The 22,799-nt window shown below is 34.1% G+C and overlaps 1 protein-coding gene across 1 annotated transcript in view; it reads right to left on the bottom strand.

The window, feature by feature from the left end:
• Positions 1-1,437: 1,437 nt before the first annotated feature.
• The window catches only part of LOC128997854 (enhancer of polycomb homolog 1-like), a 45,882-nt gene continuing 24,520 nt past the window's right edge, over positions 1,438-22,799 (bottom strand). Inside the window, exons 7-13 of the mRNA XM_054423623.1 lie at positions 21,819-22,019; positions 21,486-21,643; positions 21,006-21,173; positions 19,155-19,287; positions 16,117-16,672; positions 15,155-15,272; positions 1,438-8,560 (exon numbers count right to left, since the gene is read on the bottom strand). Of these exons, the coding sequence (XP_054279598.1) occupies positions 8,452-8,560; positions 15,155-15,272; positions 16,117-16,672; positions 19,155-19,287; positions 21,006-21,173; positions 21,486-21,643; positions 21,819-22,019 (1,443 nt within the window). The 3' untranslated portion in view covers positions 1,438-8,451. The remainder of the gene's footprint in view (positions 8,561-15,154; positions 15,273-16,116; positions 16,673-19,154; positions 19,288-21,005; positions 21,174-21,485; positions 21,644-21,818; positions 22,020-22,799) is intronic.

Below are 22,799 nucleotides of genomic sequence, written 5' to 3'. Positions count from 1 at the left end.
GTTTTAGTGATACGTGACCGCTTTCAGCATGCGCTGCAACTAATATCCGGCGGTCACGTATCACTAAAACTGCCATATGTCAGTTAATACTTGTCCGATCTTAAAGATTAAGGTGTCGATCGATTTGTAATAAAATTGCCTTAAAAAAGTTAATCTTGTAAAATTTTTGTAACATCAACAGTTTTCGAGTAATTTAAGAAACAAAATTTTAAACAGCCGCCATTTTGTTTTATGAATTTGAAAAATCGTCATAATTTTTTTGTAGCTTTGTCTAGTTGTCATAAATGTTTGTGCAAAGTTTCAACTTCGTATGTTTAACCAATTTTCAGAAAAAAATTAATAAGTGAAAAAAAACAAAATGGCGGCTATCTGAGTAACTAAGGACTTCCGGACAATTTAAATATGATATTTAGATATGTTTCTTACCCAGGAATAATGCCCTAAAATATTGGTAGAGAGTTCCGGGACACCCTGTATATACAAATTTGGGGGTTTCATTACGTACTACTGTACCGTAGTAATACGTAATGAAACGTATTACTAAACGTAATAAAACATAAACAAACGTGCCAACTAGTGGACATCATCTACCGAACGTGCCAACTAGTGGACATCATCTACGGAACGTGCCAACTAGTGCACATCATCTACCGAACGTGCCAACTAGTGGACATCATCTACCGAACGTGCCAACTAGTGGACATCATCTACCGAACGTGCCAACTAGTGGACATCATCTACCAAATGACAATTCTTTATTGCACATAACATCTGTTAAAGTTATTACAAACATAATACACAGACAGGTACATTGTCAAGGTTTATAATAAATAAGGAATTCTAAATATATAAAAAAACCTAAGATTTTGCCAGTAAGGTACCCCTACAAAAGCTACAGCATTGTGGAACTGTTTATGTTAGGAGAGGTTGATGAGAGAATGGGTGTCTGTTACCAGGAGTCGTTGAAAAATTCCTCAAGAGTGTAATATGCTTTTTCTACTTAAACTGTTTTGATTTTGTCTATAAACGTGCCAAGTAGTGGACATTATTATTATAGGACATTAAAAACAAAGTTGGCACAGGAATATCCTGCTCAGTTGGTAAGTTCTGATGATGAATGTATTTTGTGTGAAAATCAATCGTACAAATCCCTTAAAATCAAAGATTTAACGGTACTACCTTAAATTAAATAAGAAAACATTAGAATTGATGTATAAAATTTCATTTTATTTTCAACTGAATGTTTATTACATATGACAGGTTGCCGATATAGACCAGCAAATTAATTACAAATCAAAAACTACAGAATACGTAAGATCCTGCCGATAAAATCGGCACAATTTGAAATAATACATTTATTTATATATTTACAAGGAAATATTTACACTTTGCTAATAGTGTACAGTGTTGGTTACAAAAGGTATTTACACATTTGAATAAAGAAATACCCACCGATAGTTTATTTTAAAGTTATCACAAGCCTGTACTACCACAGTTTAAACATAATTTCAAAATTGGCAGCAATTATCAATATTTTACATATCAAAACCTATCATACTTGCGTATGCAATCATTTACAACTAAAATTCTGTACAGAAAACTTAAAAAAATTGGTTTTGATACAAATACATTTATTATCCATAAGTTAATTTCATAAATAAATAATTTCTTACTCATTTGATATCAGCTAAAACTAAATGTAAAGAGATATAACGGGTACTTACTCAAAATAAATTATATCAAGGTAAATGAACAAGGAACAGTTTTCCACATGATCCAGAAATATAATCTTTTGTCTCTTCACTGATCAAATTGTTTGATTAAAACTATAAAAATGATCAAATATCTTTAGCATTAAAAATGTTGTTATATTATTCAGTAATTTAAGAAACATAGTTTTACAGGAAGAAATTAACAGTTCACTAGCAAACACTATGTAAAGCATACCAGGTAATTTATACATGGTTAAATTTGTGAATTTTCACATGGATACATTCCATTACTCATATCAAAGTCACTGCATCAAATATCAAATAATTCATTAATTTTAGTGTAAAAAACATGTTTGTAAATGCAGCACATAATTCAGAACATAATTCCACGACCATTCATTACAATGCATAACAAAGTTTCACTTCAACATACATCACACTTCTCTGCAACTCCTTACATAATGTGGTTTAGATCCACCTTCTAAAACCTGCAACTGTTTAATCTTCTCAATGCATATTTATTACAAAGGCAATAGCATAGTTGTTTACCCAAATTCTTGAGCAAGAATACAAATTAAGATACCAGCAACAACCTGGGGGGGACACTTGTTTGTGCACTCTAATATTGTGATAGAACTATAGAAAAATATACAGAGCTTTGCATTTTTTTACATTTAGGTTTTAAGGAAAAAAATTTTGAGATTCAAACCTGGTGAGCCAACTTATAGAAAAAAAGTGTCAAGTTACATGTTTTACCTGTTTTTAAAACTAGCCTTTTCAGTTCAGTTCTTAGAATTAAAAAGATTAAGTTTACAGCATTGTTTACTAACTTTAAAGCGTGGTTATTTTTTACTTTACAACACTAGTAACGGACAAAAATAAGGTTCAATGATTGAGAGAAAAGAAGTATTTTTTAGGAGTTTAAATTAATTGATCTGTGATATACTCGAGTCTTTGATACAAAATTAAAAGGAAGACCAGACTTTGACAAGGTGGATTAAGGCTGATGGAGTTTTTTTTAAACCTTTCTTTGTATTCTGTACTCAAGACTAGAAACCTTTCAAAAATAAATACCCCCACCTCAGCAAACCTGCAGACTAAGTGAATTTCATTTTGTCTTATTATATTTTAACTAAAATATTTATATAAACAAAACATATTTATAAAAAGCATTTATATAACATTAGGGTAAAAAGTGTTTTCTTGAAGAAATGTTGATAGTATAGGATGAAAATAAAAGAATTGGCCTAATTTGATGAACAAACATGCATAAACAAGCAAACTAGAACAGTTTTCTCTTTTTCCAAAAGAATAAATCTTAAATGTACAGTTTTTGGGATTATCTCCGTAACCTTTAATTGTACAACAACGCTTCAATTTTTTAAGCTCATCACGATTTTTATAATAGCACTTCCTTGTTTTACGAGTAAAAATTTTGAAAAACCACTTTATTAAAAAGTAAATCGGTCCTGGGTCTAAATCTTACCATGAAACCTATGGCAATAGCTACGCCCCTATTGGGGAATTCGCTGAAAGACTAAAAAAACCCTTAGACACAGTAAATTGTCTTCAATTTTAAAACCCAAACTTCCTTTCACCTAAAATAAAACTTGAAAGTAAAAGAATCTAGATATATCTAAGGTATTGCTTTTGATACTTATATTTAACATTATATGAGTTTGTTGAAGTAAAACTTATTCGTTACCTATTAATTACATTTGTAGATCATACAGAAGACATTTAAAATCATACAAATCCCTAACGCACCTTGTCAGCTTCAATCCCCATACAACATCAATCAGTACGAGTGTCATTAAAAATCTTATAATTGTATTACAAATCCCAAATCAATTGCCAAAATCTATATTGTTGAAACATTACAAATAGACCAATACATGTTCATTTGTAAATTTTCGACAATATCAATCTAATCCGAAATTAGAAAGCTTTCAGAAGAATAAACAAATTAAATATGATAAAATATACGTACATTCATTCGTTGCACATTTATTTGAACTTGAGTTAACAGATTTCATAATTGTATTTCATAGAATCAAGTCACATCTTCGTCAAAATGGTTCCACAGTAAAATAAAAAAAGCTATTGCATGCATTTTTAAGTGTATTATTTTATTTTAACAGGTTTAAATGATCAATAATAATATTTAGACCCATTCTCATTTACAACTTAAGAAATAAAAACAATGATCGAACAAGTAAAAATGATCAATTAATGTCAGTATTTTTAGTGAGGATAGCAGTCTTACCTGAATTGGGGGAATTTAAACTGACACAAGAAACACAAAACTTGACATGTTTTGTTGTGTCTCTTGTGTAATTTTGGACTCCTTCCCATTCAGGTAAGACTGCTATCCTTACTAAAAATCCCAAAAGCCTTGGCTCTTGTGCTCTATGTTGCATCCTTAACATCAATTAATATTATTTAGGCATGCTATAAATTCATTATAAACATTGACAAAAAAGTGGAAACATTGGTAAATCAATTAAAAATTAGACAAATCTACAGAGTTATAGTTTGTCAACCTGACTATATGTATAATGCAATAAAATGATGAAAATAATAAAAAAATGAAAACATAAGCATTAGCCTTTTTGAAACGTTGGTTTACTGTTTCTACTCCAGCAAACCCGCAGAAGAAGCAAATTTCCAAATGCATGATTACATATTTTTAAAAGTCATATTCATCTTGAATTTTAATAACATTAGGAACAAGTGCTTGGGTTTTTTTATTAAATTAATTTGCCAAAACTGAAGTATATCCATGAAGAAGTAAACTACCATTCTTCATAACAATGGAATTCCATATGTACAGGTTTTTGAAATTTTCTCTAAAGCCATTAGCGTACAACACTTGACAATTTCAAATTATTTGGGGGTTTTAAAGTTTTACATGATGAGTGTAAGGAGAATTGAGCATTTTTATGTTTTTAGGATAGGTCAAATCCTATAAGTTTGAAAAAACCGAATTTTGAAAAATAAGAAACACACAACACCCATTTCTTTTTCTTAACACCCAAACTTGCTGGTTTGCGACCGCAAATACCCGATATAGTCCTTGGGAAGACATATACATGCATACAGTAGAGTCAACTATCGAAAATGATTATGGATTAGGGGCGTTGGGATAGGTTTTATCAGATTATCGGTCATTGACGGGAAAATTAGAATGATATTTAAACCTTCATCTTAAAACCTAAATGTGGAACTTCTTTACTTCTCTGGTTCCTGACAAGAAGTGTGTGTGACTAATACACTTTAAACCATGAAAAAGTTAAAAACTCTTGACAATAACAAAATCAAAACAAACACTTATTAGTGGTCGATATTTATGACCAAAATTGTTGACAGATTCGGTTTTGAATTCCAAACCAAACTTGCCACTCAAATCTTGAAACCAAAATGTATTTGCGGGTTTTGAGATAGGTGGTTTGGTTTTGACAAATCACTATTTTGAATCATAGCACTTAAATTTATTTTACATGTATTTTTTTATTGGTGTTGATTGTCACCCGCGATCGTAGCAACACTCTTGACACCAATGATTATCTGTTGATATCACGGATCATCCGTGGGTAGTGATCATTCATTAATCAAATAAAACTAATGATTGGAAGTGTTTTGTTTCTTTCTTCCTTTTGGTTAACCGATGTTTCTGATGACTGGGCTTAGGATAGTTAATGCTCTACTGTATGCAGATGTATATATATAGATATAAATTAACATTTGGTCTCTACACGTTTAAAGTGTCCAAGAATATAAAGTCACAAAATAAAATAGTAAAAAGATATTCTTAATGGATTTGACCCACTTTGCGGCATTAATTGCTCACATAAAAGTTCATTGAATGTGTTGTAGCCAATAATATCTTGTATATAATTAATGCATTTTCAGCAATAACAATCAACAGATTATAAATTAATTAACATTTTACCTAATTGAAAAAATGATTAATAAACAACCCTAATTTGTTTTCAATGATCCTTGTTGCTTTACAATTGTGCAACAGTCAATCTTCTGACTTGTTGTAGTGTTCTATTCACATTGTTGAAATCAACGAATAGAAATGTAATCGAGACAATATATTAAACTATATTTTAAATAGGTGATGTTTTATATACATCTTTTTATGTACACGAAATCACAATAAATAAAACTCTTTCTAACGTCTGAATGTGAAACTACAAACACGCTGATAACAAATTTAAAGACCGCTATTTGACCAGCTAAACTAACAAATTAAAGTGCTGAGCTTCAATTATCATACCGTCATATAAAACAATGGAATTAAAGACAAAAGTCAAAAATGTTCCACTGAGAGTAATATTATAAATGAACTGTACGTCTAGTCAACAGTAATTTATGAATAGCATACCAGTGATGTAACATAATTAATAGTTAACAGGTTTTGAGCAAACAAGTGCCACCTAACCACGATATACCCCAGCATTGGAGCGAATGAATCTTTTTAAAACATTACGAGAAATTAGTTATGACTTTCTTACTAAGGTGTTAGCAAAGATATGACTCGACTTTTGACTTTTACCTTGACTATGTATAAAACTAGATACTCTATTCCCAAGTTGTAGCCAATTTAAGAATGAAAATGAACATAATTGATCTGAGCCACCGACAACGTGAGCTAATGTGAATTTCTGATTTATATAAAATGCTCAAACTTTTAACCCATTGACACAGAAATTTGTTTTCGATTTCTATATCGACATGACTTTTTAGGTTATTTCCTCTGCGTATTTTATGCCATACGTATTTCTTCACGATACGTCCATATTTAGCCAAAAAAGAAAAATCTGTGTCCTCTTCATCTTTAGAAGTATGAATAAAAGAAAGCAAAACAGGTGTTGTTTGCAATCCCTATTGAACTCAATGCTGCCAACTTTCACTCAAGCTGGACAATGCTAAGTCACTATTGTCACCGTCGGCCAACAGAGACGTGTACCACTAGCGCTACTTCAGTGAGTTAACAGTACAGCTACTGCTCCAATCATAACACTGTGTCAATGGATTAAACTAAGTCAGACTGAAAGGACAACTAGTTGTAAATACTATCTCGGTATCAAAAACTAAGGATGAAAACCACTCTCTATGATCAGCTGATTCAACTATGTTATTTTTTATAAAAAATTGGCTACAGCTGGTCCATATGGATATGATGTCTTAATGATAGGTACAAGACACCAACAGACTGGAGCCTCTTCTTAAAACTGATTAAATTACACACAAAATAATGGATTCACAGTTAAGTCTGATGTCTTTTATTAAGTTAAATGATTGAAAGTTATACGTATACAGTAGTTGAGCTTTTATCTTCCGAGATAACCAACAACATGTAGGCCTATTGGTTTGAAATAATAGATCTTGAACAGGGACTTGGCGCTGGAATAAAAAATAACTTTGATCATTATATTGGAAAAAAGTAACAGAGCAAAGGGAATGTTTACAAAGTTGAATGTCACAATATGACTTCCAGGTTTGAGTTTAGAAATGAGGAGAAAATCTGTTTACAGTACAATATCGAAATATCGTACATGGGTTTCACAAAGGGATACCAGACTTGACTGCGAAATATCAAACTTACCATTAAATTCCAACAGAAAACCATTTGTCTGTGACAAATTATATAAATATAAATATACAGAAATCGACCATGCCATTCATTTTGGTGTGTAACAAAACAAGCTTATAGATCTAAAACTTTATAATATTAGTTAAATTTGTTTTTTACATTTAGAAAGTACAGCTATCTTCCGATTTTTCACGAGTGGAATAACTTTCCACGGATTAACCATATAAAATAAGCTCATAAATAGGCTCTCCAATATTATGTTTTTGTAAATATAAGTGTGTGTAACTACATTAAAAGGCATCAACACTGCATTTAAATGTTTTATTATTACCTCCTGTATCAAAGTTTAACTATCCATTCAAAGTCAATGTTAGTTATTTCCCGGACATTTTAGGTTAGGTTTGCATTATCCACAATTGTGATTATCGACAACAATTGAGCCGCTCATTATCGTGGATAATCGGAAGTTTACTGTTTAATAATATATTAAAATAATAGTTTCTAGCTTTTTGGTAGATCAGATTAAATAATTAATTATTCTAAGAACACTTATTATAAACAAGACCAAACAGATATTACACAGTCTTAAACTGTGTATGGCTTGAGTAAAAATCGGATAAAATAAATGTAAAATAAATCATCTTTTAATGCACAAATACCCATTGCATGAGACCTACAACTATTATTATTTACCCACAGTTCCATATAAAAAAAGAAATGTTTCAAATTGTAAAGCTTAATAGGAGTTTCTTGTCTGACAATTACAAGAAGCCTGTAGATGGGATTCAACTAATGACGTTCTCTTTATAGTTTCAAATATTTCACAAGGAGTATCCTTTAGAATTACATAAAAGACTTATTCATTTGTTAGTTTTACATTGACTCGTGAAATATTTGGGTGGTATCTTTTAGTCTTGTGTTACTATCGGGTAATGTGACACTTTGATAGAATGGGGAAATACTAATACAATCAAGTTAAATTTAGGCAATGGATCAAAACCTTGGGATAAAAATTAGAATTGACTAAATAACCGATTATGAGTCTAATACAATAACTAAACAGCGGCAGAAGCACAGCCAAATCGCACCCGTCTCGTTTTTAACGACGTGCAGTCAACAATTCTACGCCCTTCATCAAGTAACTTCCATGGGTACCTGTGTCGCCTTCCTCATGAGAACTTGATTGGTGTTCTTATCAGGCATCACTTGGGAGGTGACCACGGTTGTCTCAAGCATCTCTCCCCTGAAACAACAACAAAATTGTGATTACCTTCTCCTGTCTCTACTATAACTATTCAGTAGGTAGTTACAGGATTGACAAGAGACAAGCGTCATCAAGATGGCGCCTACTAGATGTGGCTCGGCTGATTGCAAAAGAAATATTACGAAGAACAGTAAATGTATCAAGTGTTTTGGATATTGTCTGTCGTGGTTTCACATTTCGTGTGCCGGGCTATCAAACGAAGAGTTAAATATTTTTAAGGAGTTAGGAGATAAGGCTTTTTTCAAGTGTGATACGTGCCGGTCGTCATCCGCAACGATGCCGCCGCCGTCGTCTGCTCCCTGCTCAGCGACAGCAAGTTCTGTGAAAAATGACGATGAATGTGATGTACCATATTCTGATGACTCATTTCAATCTCTCTCGGATAAAGTGTGCAATTTAATTATCACGCAAAATAAGATGAGTGAGCAAATTATGTTTTTACTCAGTGAAAATGACAAGCTGAAGAACGGACTGAAACACCAGTCTGAAATCATTGGTGATATCGTTTTTGACAAGTCTACTAATAACACGTATGCTAGCAAACTAAAATCACAGAATTTAAAGAGAGGTGAAGGTAGTATTCAAAATCTAACTTCCTTAAATTGTAATCTTATCGATAAGGATATTCTTAAACCTAACCCTAGTATGCTTGACAGTAATGAAAATGTCAACAACAACAACAACAACGTTGAACAGACAGCTAGTGACAAATCTGTTGTTAGTGGTCATAGAGTAAAAGAGTCGACTATGACGAGCTCGTTGCTTCGAAACCCAGAAGGCCGACCGACTACATCCAAGTCTGAATCTGCAGCAGCGGAGTCAAATAGGAGTGAGATGGCAGCTGAATCCGATTCGTTCCAGACAGTCTCCTATCGGAAGCGAAATATGCGTCGTGACTTTCAACAACATCAACAGAAGAGTCAGAATAATGGAGGCCGTGGCGTTGGAAATGTCAGTTACAGACAAAATCAAAACAATAACAAACCTAAATTTATTACTGGAAGTTCAAGTGCAGCTGATGGCGATAGGCTTAAAACTGCCGAAAAGAAGTCGTTCCTGTTTGTATCTAGGCTATCACCGGACACTGACTCTAAGGATTTGGAATCTTTCCTATTAGAAAAATTTAGCAATGAATCGTTTAAAGTAGAATCACTAAATTCTAAGTACCCGGAGGAATACTGTTCATTTAAAGTCACCATTCCTTCCAGGATTGACGAAGTAGTGTATAAACCTGACTTCTGGCCGAAGGGAGTGTTTGTGAACAGGTTTGTTGTCAAGAAATCTTTAAACTTACAGGACAAACGAGTTGTACCTCCAATGTGACTGACTTTGAAAACCAGGTAAGCACTGACGTAGCCAACCCTTGTGCACATATAATTGACGTAGGCCTAGGCCTAAACAATTTTAACTTCAATACCTTGCTATGGAACTGCCGTAATCTTTGTGACAAGGTCAACTTCGTTGAAATATTTGCTAATGACGAAAACAGTGATGTTGTTTTTATTACTGAACATTGGCTTTTGGATTCTGACATAAAATCATTACATCTAGAAAACTTTACACTATGTTCAAGCTTTAGTAGGCCTCGGTTAGAAAGAGGAGGTTCAGCAATATTTATTAGGGACAACAAAGCTATTAATTGGTCTCCTGCGCCTATTATTACCAGTTTAGCCTTGGTAAATGTCTTTGAAATTAGTGCTCTCTTCCTAGACAATCCGAAGATTTTATTGGTGTGCATTTATCGAATCCCAGACAAAGACAATACTGAGTTATTCTTGCTCAAATTCGAAGAACTTTTAACTGTAACAGCATCCTTGGAATGTGATGTTCTTATAGCTGGTGACTTCAACATCGATGTTAAAGATAACGTATCTCACGTCTGTCAAGATTTTTGTAACTTAATTACAAGTTTTGGGCTCAACATTATGCTAAGAGACGAAGTAACTCGACCCAGCCTTTTAAATATGCTTGATGGTTCGTGCATTGACAATTATGTAACCAATTTGCATCCCTCGAGGTGGAAGGCTACTGTTATTCCGACTACGGCGTCTGATCACTACATCGTAAGTTCATCTATGTGTTTGGACTTGGCTCCTGCTTCCACACAGTCACATCCTCCGAGGTCCATGGGTGCGTCACAGTCCAGGCGCAGGGTGTCAGACAATAACGCTGGTGTTTTTTGTAATCATATCAAGGATACAAACTGGAATGAAATCTACAGCGTAGATGATGTAAATACTAAGATATTGTTATTTCTTAATCTAGTCATTATTTTTGTAAATTGTTGTTTTCCTTACGTTAGGCCAAGATCTGCTAAACCACGCAAACACATTGGTAATTGGTATACTGGTGAACTTAGGAAGTTAAAAGAAGAATGTTTGAATTATTTTTATCTAAGTAAAGATACTGGTTGTGAAGCTTTTAAGGTTAGGTACAAGTTATTAACTAAGATCTATAATAAGAAAGTAAAGGAAGCTAAGTTATTGTTCAATAACTCATGTATTTCTAATGCCTGCAACAAGCCCAGGGTAATGTGGAATATTATTAGAAAAAATATCTCAACAAATGAGCGCCCAGTTGTTATATTACCAGATGTTGATTCACCTTTAAACTCAGAAAATTTTAACTCTTTTTTTGTAAGTAGTATTAATGATATTGTTGATAACATTCCTGTTAGTTTAACCAGTGCCGATGAGTATATGTCTAGTGTTCCTTTGTGTAATGTTAAATTTGAATTTTGTGAGGTTTCAGTAGAATGTGTACATAAAGCTATTTTGTCTTTAAGCAGCAGCAGCAGTCTTGATATTTTTGGTTTAAGTTCTCAGATTCTAAAGTTTGGTAGTGATTATTTATGTGAAGTCATTGCACACATCATTAACTCCTGTATTACGGGAAAAACTTTCCCAGACAAACTTAAAATTTCTAAGATAGTGCCAATATTTAAAAAAGGTAATAGATTGGATGTTAGCAATTATAGGCCTGTGGCCTTGGTGCCCACTCTGTCGAAGGTCATTGAGAGGGTGCTTTCATGGCAAATAGTTAACTTTCTGGATTCAAACGGTTTGCTTTCGTGTGCGCAATTTGGTTTCCGCAAGCACCGATCCACTACGGAGGCGGTCTTAAATTACATTCAGGACACTCTAGAGGCCATGGAAAGAAAACAAGGTGTTTGCTCAAAATTTTTTGATCTCTCAAGGGCCTTCGACACTGTGTCTCACAGTGTTTTACTAGGCAAACTAAAGTCATTTGGTTTTTGTGATAATGCCGTGTCTTTGATTGAGTCATATCTGAGCAACAGATTCCAGGCTGTTTATTTCCAGGATTCACTGTCAGAGCTTAAACACACTCCCCACGGAGTGCCACAAGGGTCCATTTTAGGCCCCCTACTCTTCATTATTTATGTTAATGACTTACCTTTTAATGTCCAAAGTAATGATGTTTCATGTTTTATGTATGCAGACGACGTGTGTTTGAATATCAAGTCTACTAAGTGTATGCAGGACAGTGTAATTTCTGAGTCTGTTAAAACAATGTCCGACTGGTGTAAGGCCAATAAGCTGTCTCTTAACGTAAACAAAACTCAAAATCTGGAAATGACCTATGGTAACTCTAAGAATTCTCAAACTCCAGTCAAATTCTTAGGTGTGATGATACAGAGCAACCTAAAATGGTTTTCCCATATTGATTTTACCGCTCCAAAACTCTCCAAAGGAATTTTTATTTTAAGAAATTTAAAATCAATTGTTTCTCAAGATGTATTGTTAACTGTGTATTTTAGTTATGTTCATTGCCATTTAGTATATAGTGCCATTCTCTGGGCTAATTGTAGCCATGCCAACATCTTGTTTGTTTTACAAAAAAGAGCCATTAGACTGTTAAGTAATGCTCCCCCACGTAGTCATTGTAAGCCTATATTTAAGAAATTGTCTGTGATGCCCTTAACCTGTATTTATATTTTTCAATGTCTGTTATATGTTAAAAACAACTGTGATATTTTACTTTGTAATAAGGATGTGCACAAGTATGCCACAAGGAATTGTAATAATTTAAGAATAGATCAGTGCCTTTATGCCACCACTCAAGCTAGCTTCAAATATACCGCTACCAAATTGTACAACAAGTTACCAGTTAAAGTTAAAAAGTTACCATTAAATGTTTTTAAAGTAGCCATCAAGAGAATTCTTCTAAAAAACTGTTTTTATAAAATAGAAGATTATTTTGCCTCAACCTTAGATTAGTTTTAAGTTGTATTATATTGTTGACGCAGCCTATACACTATTGTACTTTTCACAATTTGTGTCTATGGAATAAAGATGATTTGATTTGATTTGATTTGATTTGATTTGACAGCAAAACATTTTTACAAAATTCTCAACACTCTAAGTGAAAGTGGATAGTCATAGTAATTTCAAGTTTAAACACATCTTCAAAACCAACTTGTCACACTTAAGTACAGTACACACAAAAGCAAGATCTCACTTTGAAGCAACAGTATCAGCAACCTGATACGTACCACAGAGAAGTAAGTTACGGAGGAAACATTCAATAGTGCTCTCAAGCGGTGTCTAGGGCTCCAACACCGCCACTTCTCGTAACCCCCCTTAACTCAGTTAAATTCTTTTTTTTTATAACCTTCCATCACGGAAGTTACCTCCGGGTCACTACTTTTTTCATTATAAAAACAAAAGTATGTGTTTGGCAGGGCTGTGGCCTGATTTACCTCACTAACCTCTTTTTTGCAGAAACGGTTTTGTATACTCTTACCCCTTTCCCAGTTGTCAGTCGACCTTGGGGAGTGGTTCGCGTAACTACTGGAAGTAGCTTCCATGTGCGCCCTGTGATGCAACGGGTTTCCCGGAGCCTAGTTCCGTGTGCGTCCTTGTGCTTGACCTTATTTAGCGATATTATAAAATGGCCGAAGAAGAACTAATTGCAAGATTGTTGGCTAGTGTTAAAAGGGAAGACAAGGAACAACATTTAGTTAGAACTAATGGTGCGTGAGTTTGGAAACTTTAAAAAACAGAACTTTGACAACATGTGTAGTCCTTCTAACAAATGATTTTTTGCACTAAACAATAGGTGTTTTATTTCAAACAACATTGGAACTTTTTCTATAGAGCTTTGACAAAGAAAGCTGTCCTTATTAAAATTATTTTTTTTTATAATAGGCTACCATAGGTGTTTTTATTTCATACACTGATGCAATTTTTGTCTAAGAGCTTTGATTGAATGAGTTGTCCTTGTACAAAATAATGATTTTTATTAGACTATGTACATTTTTTATGTCATACAATATTAACATTTGTTTTCTAATATACGATAGTACTGTATAAGTACAAAAAGTAAATCTTTTTTATCCACAACACTTACACATTTTTTTTATTATAACATTTTCTATTTGATATACAACTTAAGTAATAGTGTAATAAATCATAAAACATGTTTTTCTTACAGTGTTATTGTTATTAAAATGTGTTTTACTCATTATTGTATAGTTTTTGTACTCCTGAAGGTAACTTCCGTGAGCGCCCTTTGGTGTTTGAAAATCAATGTGCCCGACAGAAGGTTAAGAGGTTGGCTGCCTCTTTTAACCATGCATTTGCCCGTCCACAGTCTATTTGCTCGTGCGTGGAATGTATCCAGCAAGCAAGGGGCGAGCCAATACAGTACAAAGATGAACTGTGCTGATAAAATGTTTGCGGTAGTGACCAGGATCCGAACCCACGATATCGCTGCCTTGGGCCCAAAGTCTGTGACGCTACCGACTGAGCCATCGACGCACCAACTCGTTTATTTCCACGGTAACACCATTTTACAAAAATGTACAACAAAGCTATATCAAACTAACCCCTCACCATCATGTACTGCAACGCTCACGCAGGAGGAAGTACCTATGCCCTTCGTGATGGGAACTTCCTTGCTTGTCACAAGTAAGTTTCCCTAGCATGACACACTAGAGCTGAAAGCGCAAGGCCAGCTTATAAACTAGTTTCCTCTGTATCTAACATCTCTGTGCACATACATATCCCATTAGCTTGTCAACTCTTATTATGGGCAAACAGTGGAAGTAACAACTGACATTTTATGGGGAAAATCACTACGGTTGCAATAACTTTTGGTTTTGAACCGTAAGTTTTACAGCAAAGAGGGTTGCAATTTTGTTTCGAGTTAAAAAGAATGTAATATATTACATTTTAATCAAAATCGTTTTAACCGTAATTTGTAAAAATCCGTTATTCTGTTATTTAATGGGTTTTCAGGGAAAATCACTATTAAAAATCATCAATCATTAATTTGAAAACCACTTTTTTGGGTTCAGAGGGACCCAAAACGTATATTTCTACCCAAAACTGTAGGCCTAACTAAAAAATCTTTACAAAAACAATACTTTCTCCATAAAGGTACTATGTATAGGAGGAGAAAGTAAATATGTATATAAATTTAATGTGAATGTCTCATTACTTACTTTGTCAAATTGAAGTGGGAATTAGTGTTTTTTATTTGATTAAAATAGACCAACTCGGTCCATCTGCTAATTTTTTAGGTTACGTAAAAACTAAGAATTAAACTTACGCATTTTCTGGGATCCTCATGATTAACTTGTTGTTCATCCCATGACTATGTAAATTATGGTTGTTCTTTTTTCTATATGGCGTGTAATGTCTTGACGATGGGTGTCGGTTATTTGCCACTGGAAATAAAATCTAGTAAGACGACTCAAAATAAAACCAGTTCAAAAGAAAATATTGACTATTATTGAAAATAGCCTTTGCCGCAACTATCTATAGAGTAGGCCTATGTATATATCCAAAGATATGTGGTTGGTAACATTGACAACCATACTTCAAATGGAATATTAGATTAATTTAATTGAATACAATATCAAAACCAATCAAATTGAAATCTAAAATCAAAATTAATAATCAATTTCTTTGATCCTATCCATAACAAAAGAAGACAATTTAACCATCCTCCCGACAAACAGAAATCATTCATGCCAACACCACAAAATTACAAAATTTCATCCACACATTAACTGACAATTACAAATCTTATATTTAAGTGTTCTTGACATTTTTTCATAAAACCAGCCATTTTCGAGTAATTTAATTTTTAAAATTTTAAATGGCTGCCAAATAGAAATTTGAGGTTGAATCGAGATTAACTTTTTTTTCTAACACGGGTCCCTTCTACCTTAACATAGCCTACATACCAAGTTTCATAAGGATCGGCTAAAAATATTTAAAAATAAAAATGTTTGTGTAAAAAATACAAAATGGCGTATATTTGGTTAACAAAGCGATTTTGGAAAAAATGTTATTCCTGATTTTCCTTTATTTTGACCCAAGGAATCACAAGGTAAACTATGTCCCCACCTTTTTTGAACACCCTGTATAATTACTTAAGGATAAACAAAGACTGAAAATTGTTTCAGTAAAAAAAAAACTTACTTGTTTTTTCTTACAAGAACATTAATAACCACTCAAAGGACCAAAACTAACCTAAAATTTATGAGACAACCTTGGATTACTCACATTCAGAGTTGATTGGCCCGTTGGCATGGATGCATGCCAGAGGTGGAGGTGTCTGTGCTTCCTTGGGAGGGGTTGGAGGAAGATGGGAAATCTCTTCTACAGTCTCTACACTGACCGATTGTGAGGACACTCTACACGTAACCACAGCTTTGGCTTCAGACAGGTTACCGAGCCTCGTGTCCGTCCACGCATTGCATGTTCTAAATGCTGAACTTCCAGATTTATCTCCTACGAAAGGCTCCAAGACAACTGGCGGCTTGATCTTCTTGACCGGTTCTGGAGGAGGACTCTCGAACCTCGCCCATCGATCTAACAACGAACCACTCTGATACTCTTTTTTGTCGATGCAGGCTTTCTTTAAGTTCTTGGTTGCCATTTCGATTCCAGAATCCTGGCTAAGAGTTTGGGGCTCCGACGATGCTGTGTCGGTCTGGGAATTGTTGTCAGTCTGGGACGATGTTGTCTCAGTCCGTTCTGAGAGTTGTTGCTCACTGTCATCGTCATCAGACTCTCTTAGTGGCAGGTTGGGGAAAAGCTCATTTAGATTGAGATGAACCTGTGAACAAACATAAAAACATTAATTCTTTAGGTAATACACTTGCGATGTAAACTACAAACAAACCTTTACACATAGCAAATGAACTATAAATGTAAGCTAAAAAAGAATAAATTCAACTACGGGGGAAAAAAATAAATTAAAGAACAGACACTACCTCAATATTACCAGACCAGAACCTTAAACACATTGTTAGTTGCTGGTCCACAGTACAGGCACTATTTTGAATAAGGAATTTTTAATTATTTAAAGTATTAAAGAATTAAGTTTTAAAGTATGATTAAATTGAATTTCCCTGATCTTCTGTCTAGAGTCCAAGTTGAAATTTACTTATGTTTCTTTGCAATCCAGTGCAGTACAGTAAAAACAATTCTAAATTGCTCAGTACATTTTTTTCATTTTTTTTGTACAATGTATCTTTTGAGGGATGGGAACAATCACGTTTACTTGAGGGTTCTGATTATCGAGGGGTGAATAGACGGTGTTTATTTATTTATTTTAGGAATGGACGAGATTGGATTTTTAGTTCGAGACGAGACGAGATCGAGACGGGATTTCCCTTCTCATACACAACGGGAAATGCACGTTCAAAAGTTTTACCTGATTTTGTAACATTGTTAGATGACTGTTTAAATACAAAAATAATGATAATAGGCAAGAATATTTACAATCTTTTATTAAAAAACATCAGCATAACATTTTTTTATTAATCACGCCTAACTTATTAAAAATGCCTACGATTAGGAAACATAGTGATATCAGTTAGGATAGAGTTCAACTTATCCTAAAATAAAATAAATCATAAAATAAAAGCAATATTAATTTTGATAAAATAGTTACTTGGTTTGACTTTTTATAGTAATAAAACATTCCTCACACTGCTTACACTTAACAAAACTTCTCAAATGTTATCAAAGTAATATTATTAAAATAATTGAAGTAATATTTACATGTAAAGAATTAATTAAATAAGAGCGCCTTCACAAAGGAAACGCAACTACAACACACTCCTGTATTGCAAGTATTGCATTGACTTTCTGCAGGCGTTTTTAATTTTTTTTTCCAGTCTTGATAAAAATCTCGGCCAAAAAGAAATCTCGTCTCGTGTAACGAGATTTAAAATTTCCCGAAAATTTCCCAAAGTTTCGAGACTTGACCATCCCTAATTTATTTATTTATTTTTTTTCCAACGGTTTACACCAGTTAACAAGAATGGATACAATGTTGTAAGATGGCAAAATTCATGCAACAGTAAAAGTGGTACAGTAAAAGTAGTACAGTAAAGTGGTAACAGCAAGAACCACAAGTGGTGGTGATAGAATGAATAACAATTAACAAGTAATAAGTAAATAGATACTATATAAATAACAATCTTGAATAACAATAACAATAACAAAAATAACAAAAGCGACAAGGAATAACGATAACAATAAAATTGGAAGCAGTGAAAATAGTTTTTGATAAATAATACAATGTGGCAAAAAATTAGATTTACCAAAAAAATAGCATGAGTGGTGATACTTGGCAACAACAACAGGAACGATTAATTATGACTAGAGCTAGGGAAGGTAAGATTCTACAGTACTGACTAGAATTTGCCACTAACACCATAGCCACCAAGCTTAGCTATCAGAAGGCGATGATTGACTTTGTCAAATGCCTTTGACAAGTCAAGATAAATGCAGTCTACTTGGCAGGAGTCAACGAAGGCACCCATGATAACATTTTGAAATACAAGTAGGTTGGAGATGGTGGATCGGGAGCGAAGGAAGCCAGGTTGCTCAGGAGAAATGCATTTACGCAAATTAAAATAAAGAAAATCCAGTACTATGCTCTCGAAGACCTTCGCTATTGCAGTCAAAATTACAATGGGTCTGTAGTTTTTGGCATCATTCCGATCGCCTGTCTTGAAAATGGGGACGACAAATCCTATTTTAAGACTGTCAGGAAATACTCCGGTTCTCAGCAGAGCCTTGAACAGTATAAAAAAGTGGGGTGCAAGAATATGTGCACAGTGTTTACGTATAAGAGGAGGAATATTGTCTGGACCAGCTCCTTTGTTGGGATCAAGATTTTCAAGCTTACGCCGTACGTCCATTGGAGAAAACAAACACTGGGAGATGCAGAAGTTCCAACGAAAGTCAAAGGAAGGGACAGCAGGGGACGCATCACTGAAGACAGATGAGAAGTGGTTTGCAAATAGCTCACGTGTCCCCCGCAGACTTGGCCACTCTAGAATCAAGGGCCATATTTGATGGAATGTTGGGCAGCGTTTAAGACTGCCAACATGTGACCAGAAGGATTTTATGTTCCTTGGAATATCGTCTTCAACCTTTCTCATGTAATCAGTGTAACATTTCCTCGCCATGTCTTTACATCTTCTCCTCTATTAGGTGTTCTACAGTATTAGAATAATTTCAAACGTAGCTATGCTGATACGAGACAGTGTATATTTAACCCTGAGTTGTAGGCTTTTACTTACAGGTAAGAGATCAGACGAAGGCTCCGTTAAGTCCTCCACAGCCAATGATAGAGAGTTGCCACTTAAAACATCCGTTACATCTTCCTCCTCCTCGGGATCGGTCTTCAGCGGCGACTTCGGACGGAAATGAGGCCTAGAAAACACATTCATAAAACTATACTATACAAAACTATACAAAAAAAAGATCACTGATTAACAACCTATTTTAAAACTTCTTACATTTTTAAATCAGTTGAGCCCATTAGCTTTCAATTACTTATTTGAGTTTTAAGTCCTATCGCATTGATAAATTATGGACATGCCTTGGTTTTCCAAAAACAAATTTTTTGAGACACACTTTGGTAATATTTTCATAAAAATTATTGATTTTATACCACATCAAAAAAATCCATCCAAATTGAGGAAATTGAACATTATAAAACACTGTTGAATCTTAGTATTTGGAAAGGAAGAATGAATTGACGAAGATAGTGGCAGACGTTTCAAATGCATTGCAGTAATTCGTCTTCGGCACAAACTATAATTCAACTGGAAACTTGAGTCTTTATCCTTGCCAATTGAACAAATTTCCCAAGACCAAGACTGGGGAATCCTACAATCACAATCGAAAAATGATTATAATTATATAATGCAAATCACAAGGTGTCCACAAAACTGACTCTGTATTTTCTCAACAGTACCGTACTTAAAGAATTCCCACTGCATATTTAATGCAACTTAACTTTTTGTATATGCTAAGCTTGTATAAGAAAATAATTGAGCTTTTTCTAGAGGATCTCTACTCATAGGTAGCATTATAGAAGACCTCAGACCCATACTGAGCAGTGTAGGACACCGCAACCATGTAGTCGACAGATTGGGTGTGATTTTGATTAATTTAAGACTAGGTTTAGAAACTAGCAGCTATAACATCTGCAGTACGCAGTTTGGTTCAAAATTAGGTGAGTCTTTTTTCCGAGCCATTATGTAAGCTTATAATCTTATTAAATTTGTTATAAATGTACTTGCTTGTTTAGAAATATATACATGTTATTTATTTATTTGTAGTCATCTTAGTCACCAAATAATCTCCCTGCTAAGTGTAATTGTTTAGACTGATTATTTGTTTATTTACAAGAAACATTTTACTATGAATAGAATGTTTAATGTCATTCTTGCTGAAGACCTAGTCATGTTATTTTAAGGAGATTATAGCCTAATTTGACAAAATATATTGTAACAAATGTTATTTTTTACAATTAGTAGATAATTAGATAAGATTTTAAGACTTGATTCGATCACAACCAATGTCCTTTCCTTAGTCGAGTCTCCACCATTGGGACAACAGTGAATTTAACCTTTTCATTTGTTAAAAAAGGCAAATAATTTACTGTATTGAAGTGTTGTTGTATGCTTCATTGACCCCTGGTGGTTACAGAGAAAATTCCTAAATTACATTAAATTTAAAATGCTTACGTTTTTCTTATAGAGAGCAAGTAAACTGTTGTAGTTTGCTTTTTAATGGATATTTTTTTAAGAAATTAAGTAAACTTATTTATTTCATACTAAGCTTTTAATATAAAAAAACAACTTAACAAGCTCTCCTGTAGGCCTAGCAGCAAACCTAAGTAACTTACTCGTTAAACCTTTGTTTTAAATAGCGAATAAATCTAACATGTTAAAAGAAAATATTTTTGTGAAAAACCAATCAGGCAAATGGAAATTCAATTTGTCGGCAGGTTTGCTGTGGCAGGAGTATTAATTTTCAATATTAGCGTGAGTGTATGGGTCTGGTTTTTCTTGAGATTCCCATTGTGTGGACACCCTGTAATAAAGACGTTATTTTTAAGGAATAGAAATGAGAAAACAAACCAGTCTTGGAACAGGTCAGATAGCAAGGACCTATCATCCATTGGAGGTTTCTCATCGGTGAGCCTTTCTTCACTAACAGGTAGTTTTTCTTTGATGTTATCATGAATCGTAAAGTCCTGAGAGGCCCAGAAGTCATCCATAGGAGGTCCAGCCCTATCTAGGATCACTCTGTAACAAAGGTCATATGTCAAATGGCCTTCAATACAAGGCGTATTTCTTGCGATGTCTTCTAAATCCATTAACTTACGATATCCAATTCCTGAACATTAAGGGTGTCCAGTTCTTGCTTCATATTAGCTTCGCTAAATTAACTACATTTTTAGTCCTCTTCTTTTAAAGTAAAAGTGGTAACATAAAAAGAACATTATGGAACCTTATGGTTAGCCTTATGGAAATTAACGTTTGTATTAGGGGCCTGCAATACAGAACTCCATTACTTTGTTTACAAGTATACATGACAGTTTAAGCGTGATTGCATACCTGCCACCCCTCCCGACTCTTCTCCTTGCCAACCCCACACAACGGCTGGTGTTTGTCGGGTGGGTGATGGAGGTCAAGCTGAACCTGTACCTTTGATCTGCTAGTCCTCCGTCTTCCCGGTTACACCAAGGCCAGTTGCCTAGTCCAGTCGTTAGAGGCTGCGCAAACAACAATCTTACACAATCTCAAATATAAAACACGATCAAATATCTATAATATCTGTGAGAAACCGATGCAGGAGTTAAATCCACATTACAAGTTCACGATTATTTAACCTTTTTTTAGAGAACAAACTGATAATCTTTGAATCTTAAATATGCCAGTGTAACATACCGCATGGTAAAGACATTGACGTTTCCGCCTGAACGCAAATGGTGCGTCGTCGTGTGCAGGAGATGCAGGGGAGATATTTAGTCCGTCGTCGTCTCCAGATGAAACCACACCGGTGACTTCGCTCATCACTAAACTCGAGTTGATGTTTTTATGTTTTCTCTTCTTGTACTGTCTTTTTTCTTTGCGTGGTATATATTCATCCTGAAACACAAACACCAGTAAAATTTGAAAGGAAACCCAATTGATTAAAATAAGGAAATTTTAAAGGAATGAAGTTAAGCTTAATTTCTCAGGTAAGCTAGATACTATTCCTTTTCAAAAAATTCAAAACTAGAGTTAAGTTTTTAGGAAGATGCATTTAGTGGGGATTAAAGAATCATATAGGATGGAGAGCACACAGGAAGGAAGGAAGGTTGCAGATGAGTCACAGCACAAATAAATTATTGTACACATAAAAGACTTGATCATTTTGCCTCTTTCAAAGGCTTCTTTGGTTGTCTATGTAACAGCCATCTACTTCTGAAGAAGCCTCTGGAAGAGGTGAAACATCAAGTCTTTTGTGTATATATAATTAATTTGTGCTGTGACTCGTCTGCAACCTTTCTTCATGTGAGTTAGCTGTGTGCTCTCCATCCTATATGATTCTTTAATCCAAACTAGAGTTAAAGGCGTCTTGGATTTGGAATCTATATTTGACCTGCAACAGAGATGTTTTGACACTTCATACTCAACCAAAGTTGATGCGACTAGTATTTAACAATAAGCGTCATTAACCATCGATACACGATACTAATGGATTTTGGGTAATGGCTCACGATCCATTATTGTAGCAATAGAGTGGAGTTTCAAGATACTTATTTTATAAAACAGTAGACTCCAGATTATCCACGAGTGGATAGACCACGCTGCGGATTAACCATGATCATAAAAAAATAAGATATATGATGCTAGTTAAATGATTGATAAAAGCTTAGAGTAAAA

This window comes from Macrosteles quadrilineatus, unplaced genomic scaffold (genome assembly GCF_028750875.1).
Source record: "Macrosteles quadrilineatus isolate MER2022 unplaced genomic scaffold, UCM_ALF_1.0 Scaffold_7__1_contigs__length_78375512, whole genome shotgun sequence".
NCBI classification, from domain to species: domain Eukaryota; kingdom Metazoa; phylum Arthropoda; class Insecta; order Hemiptera; family Cicadellidae; genus Macrosteles; species Macrosteles quadrilineatus.
Note: the sequence above shows the minus strand (reverse complement) of the source record. Positions and strands in the feature narration are given on the sequence as shown.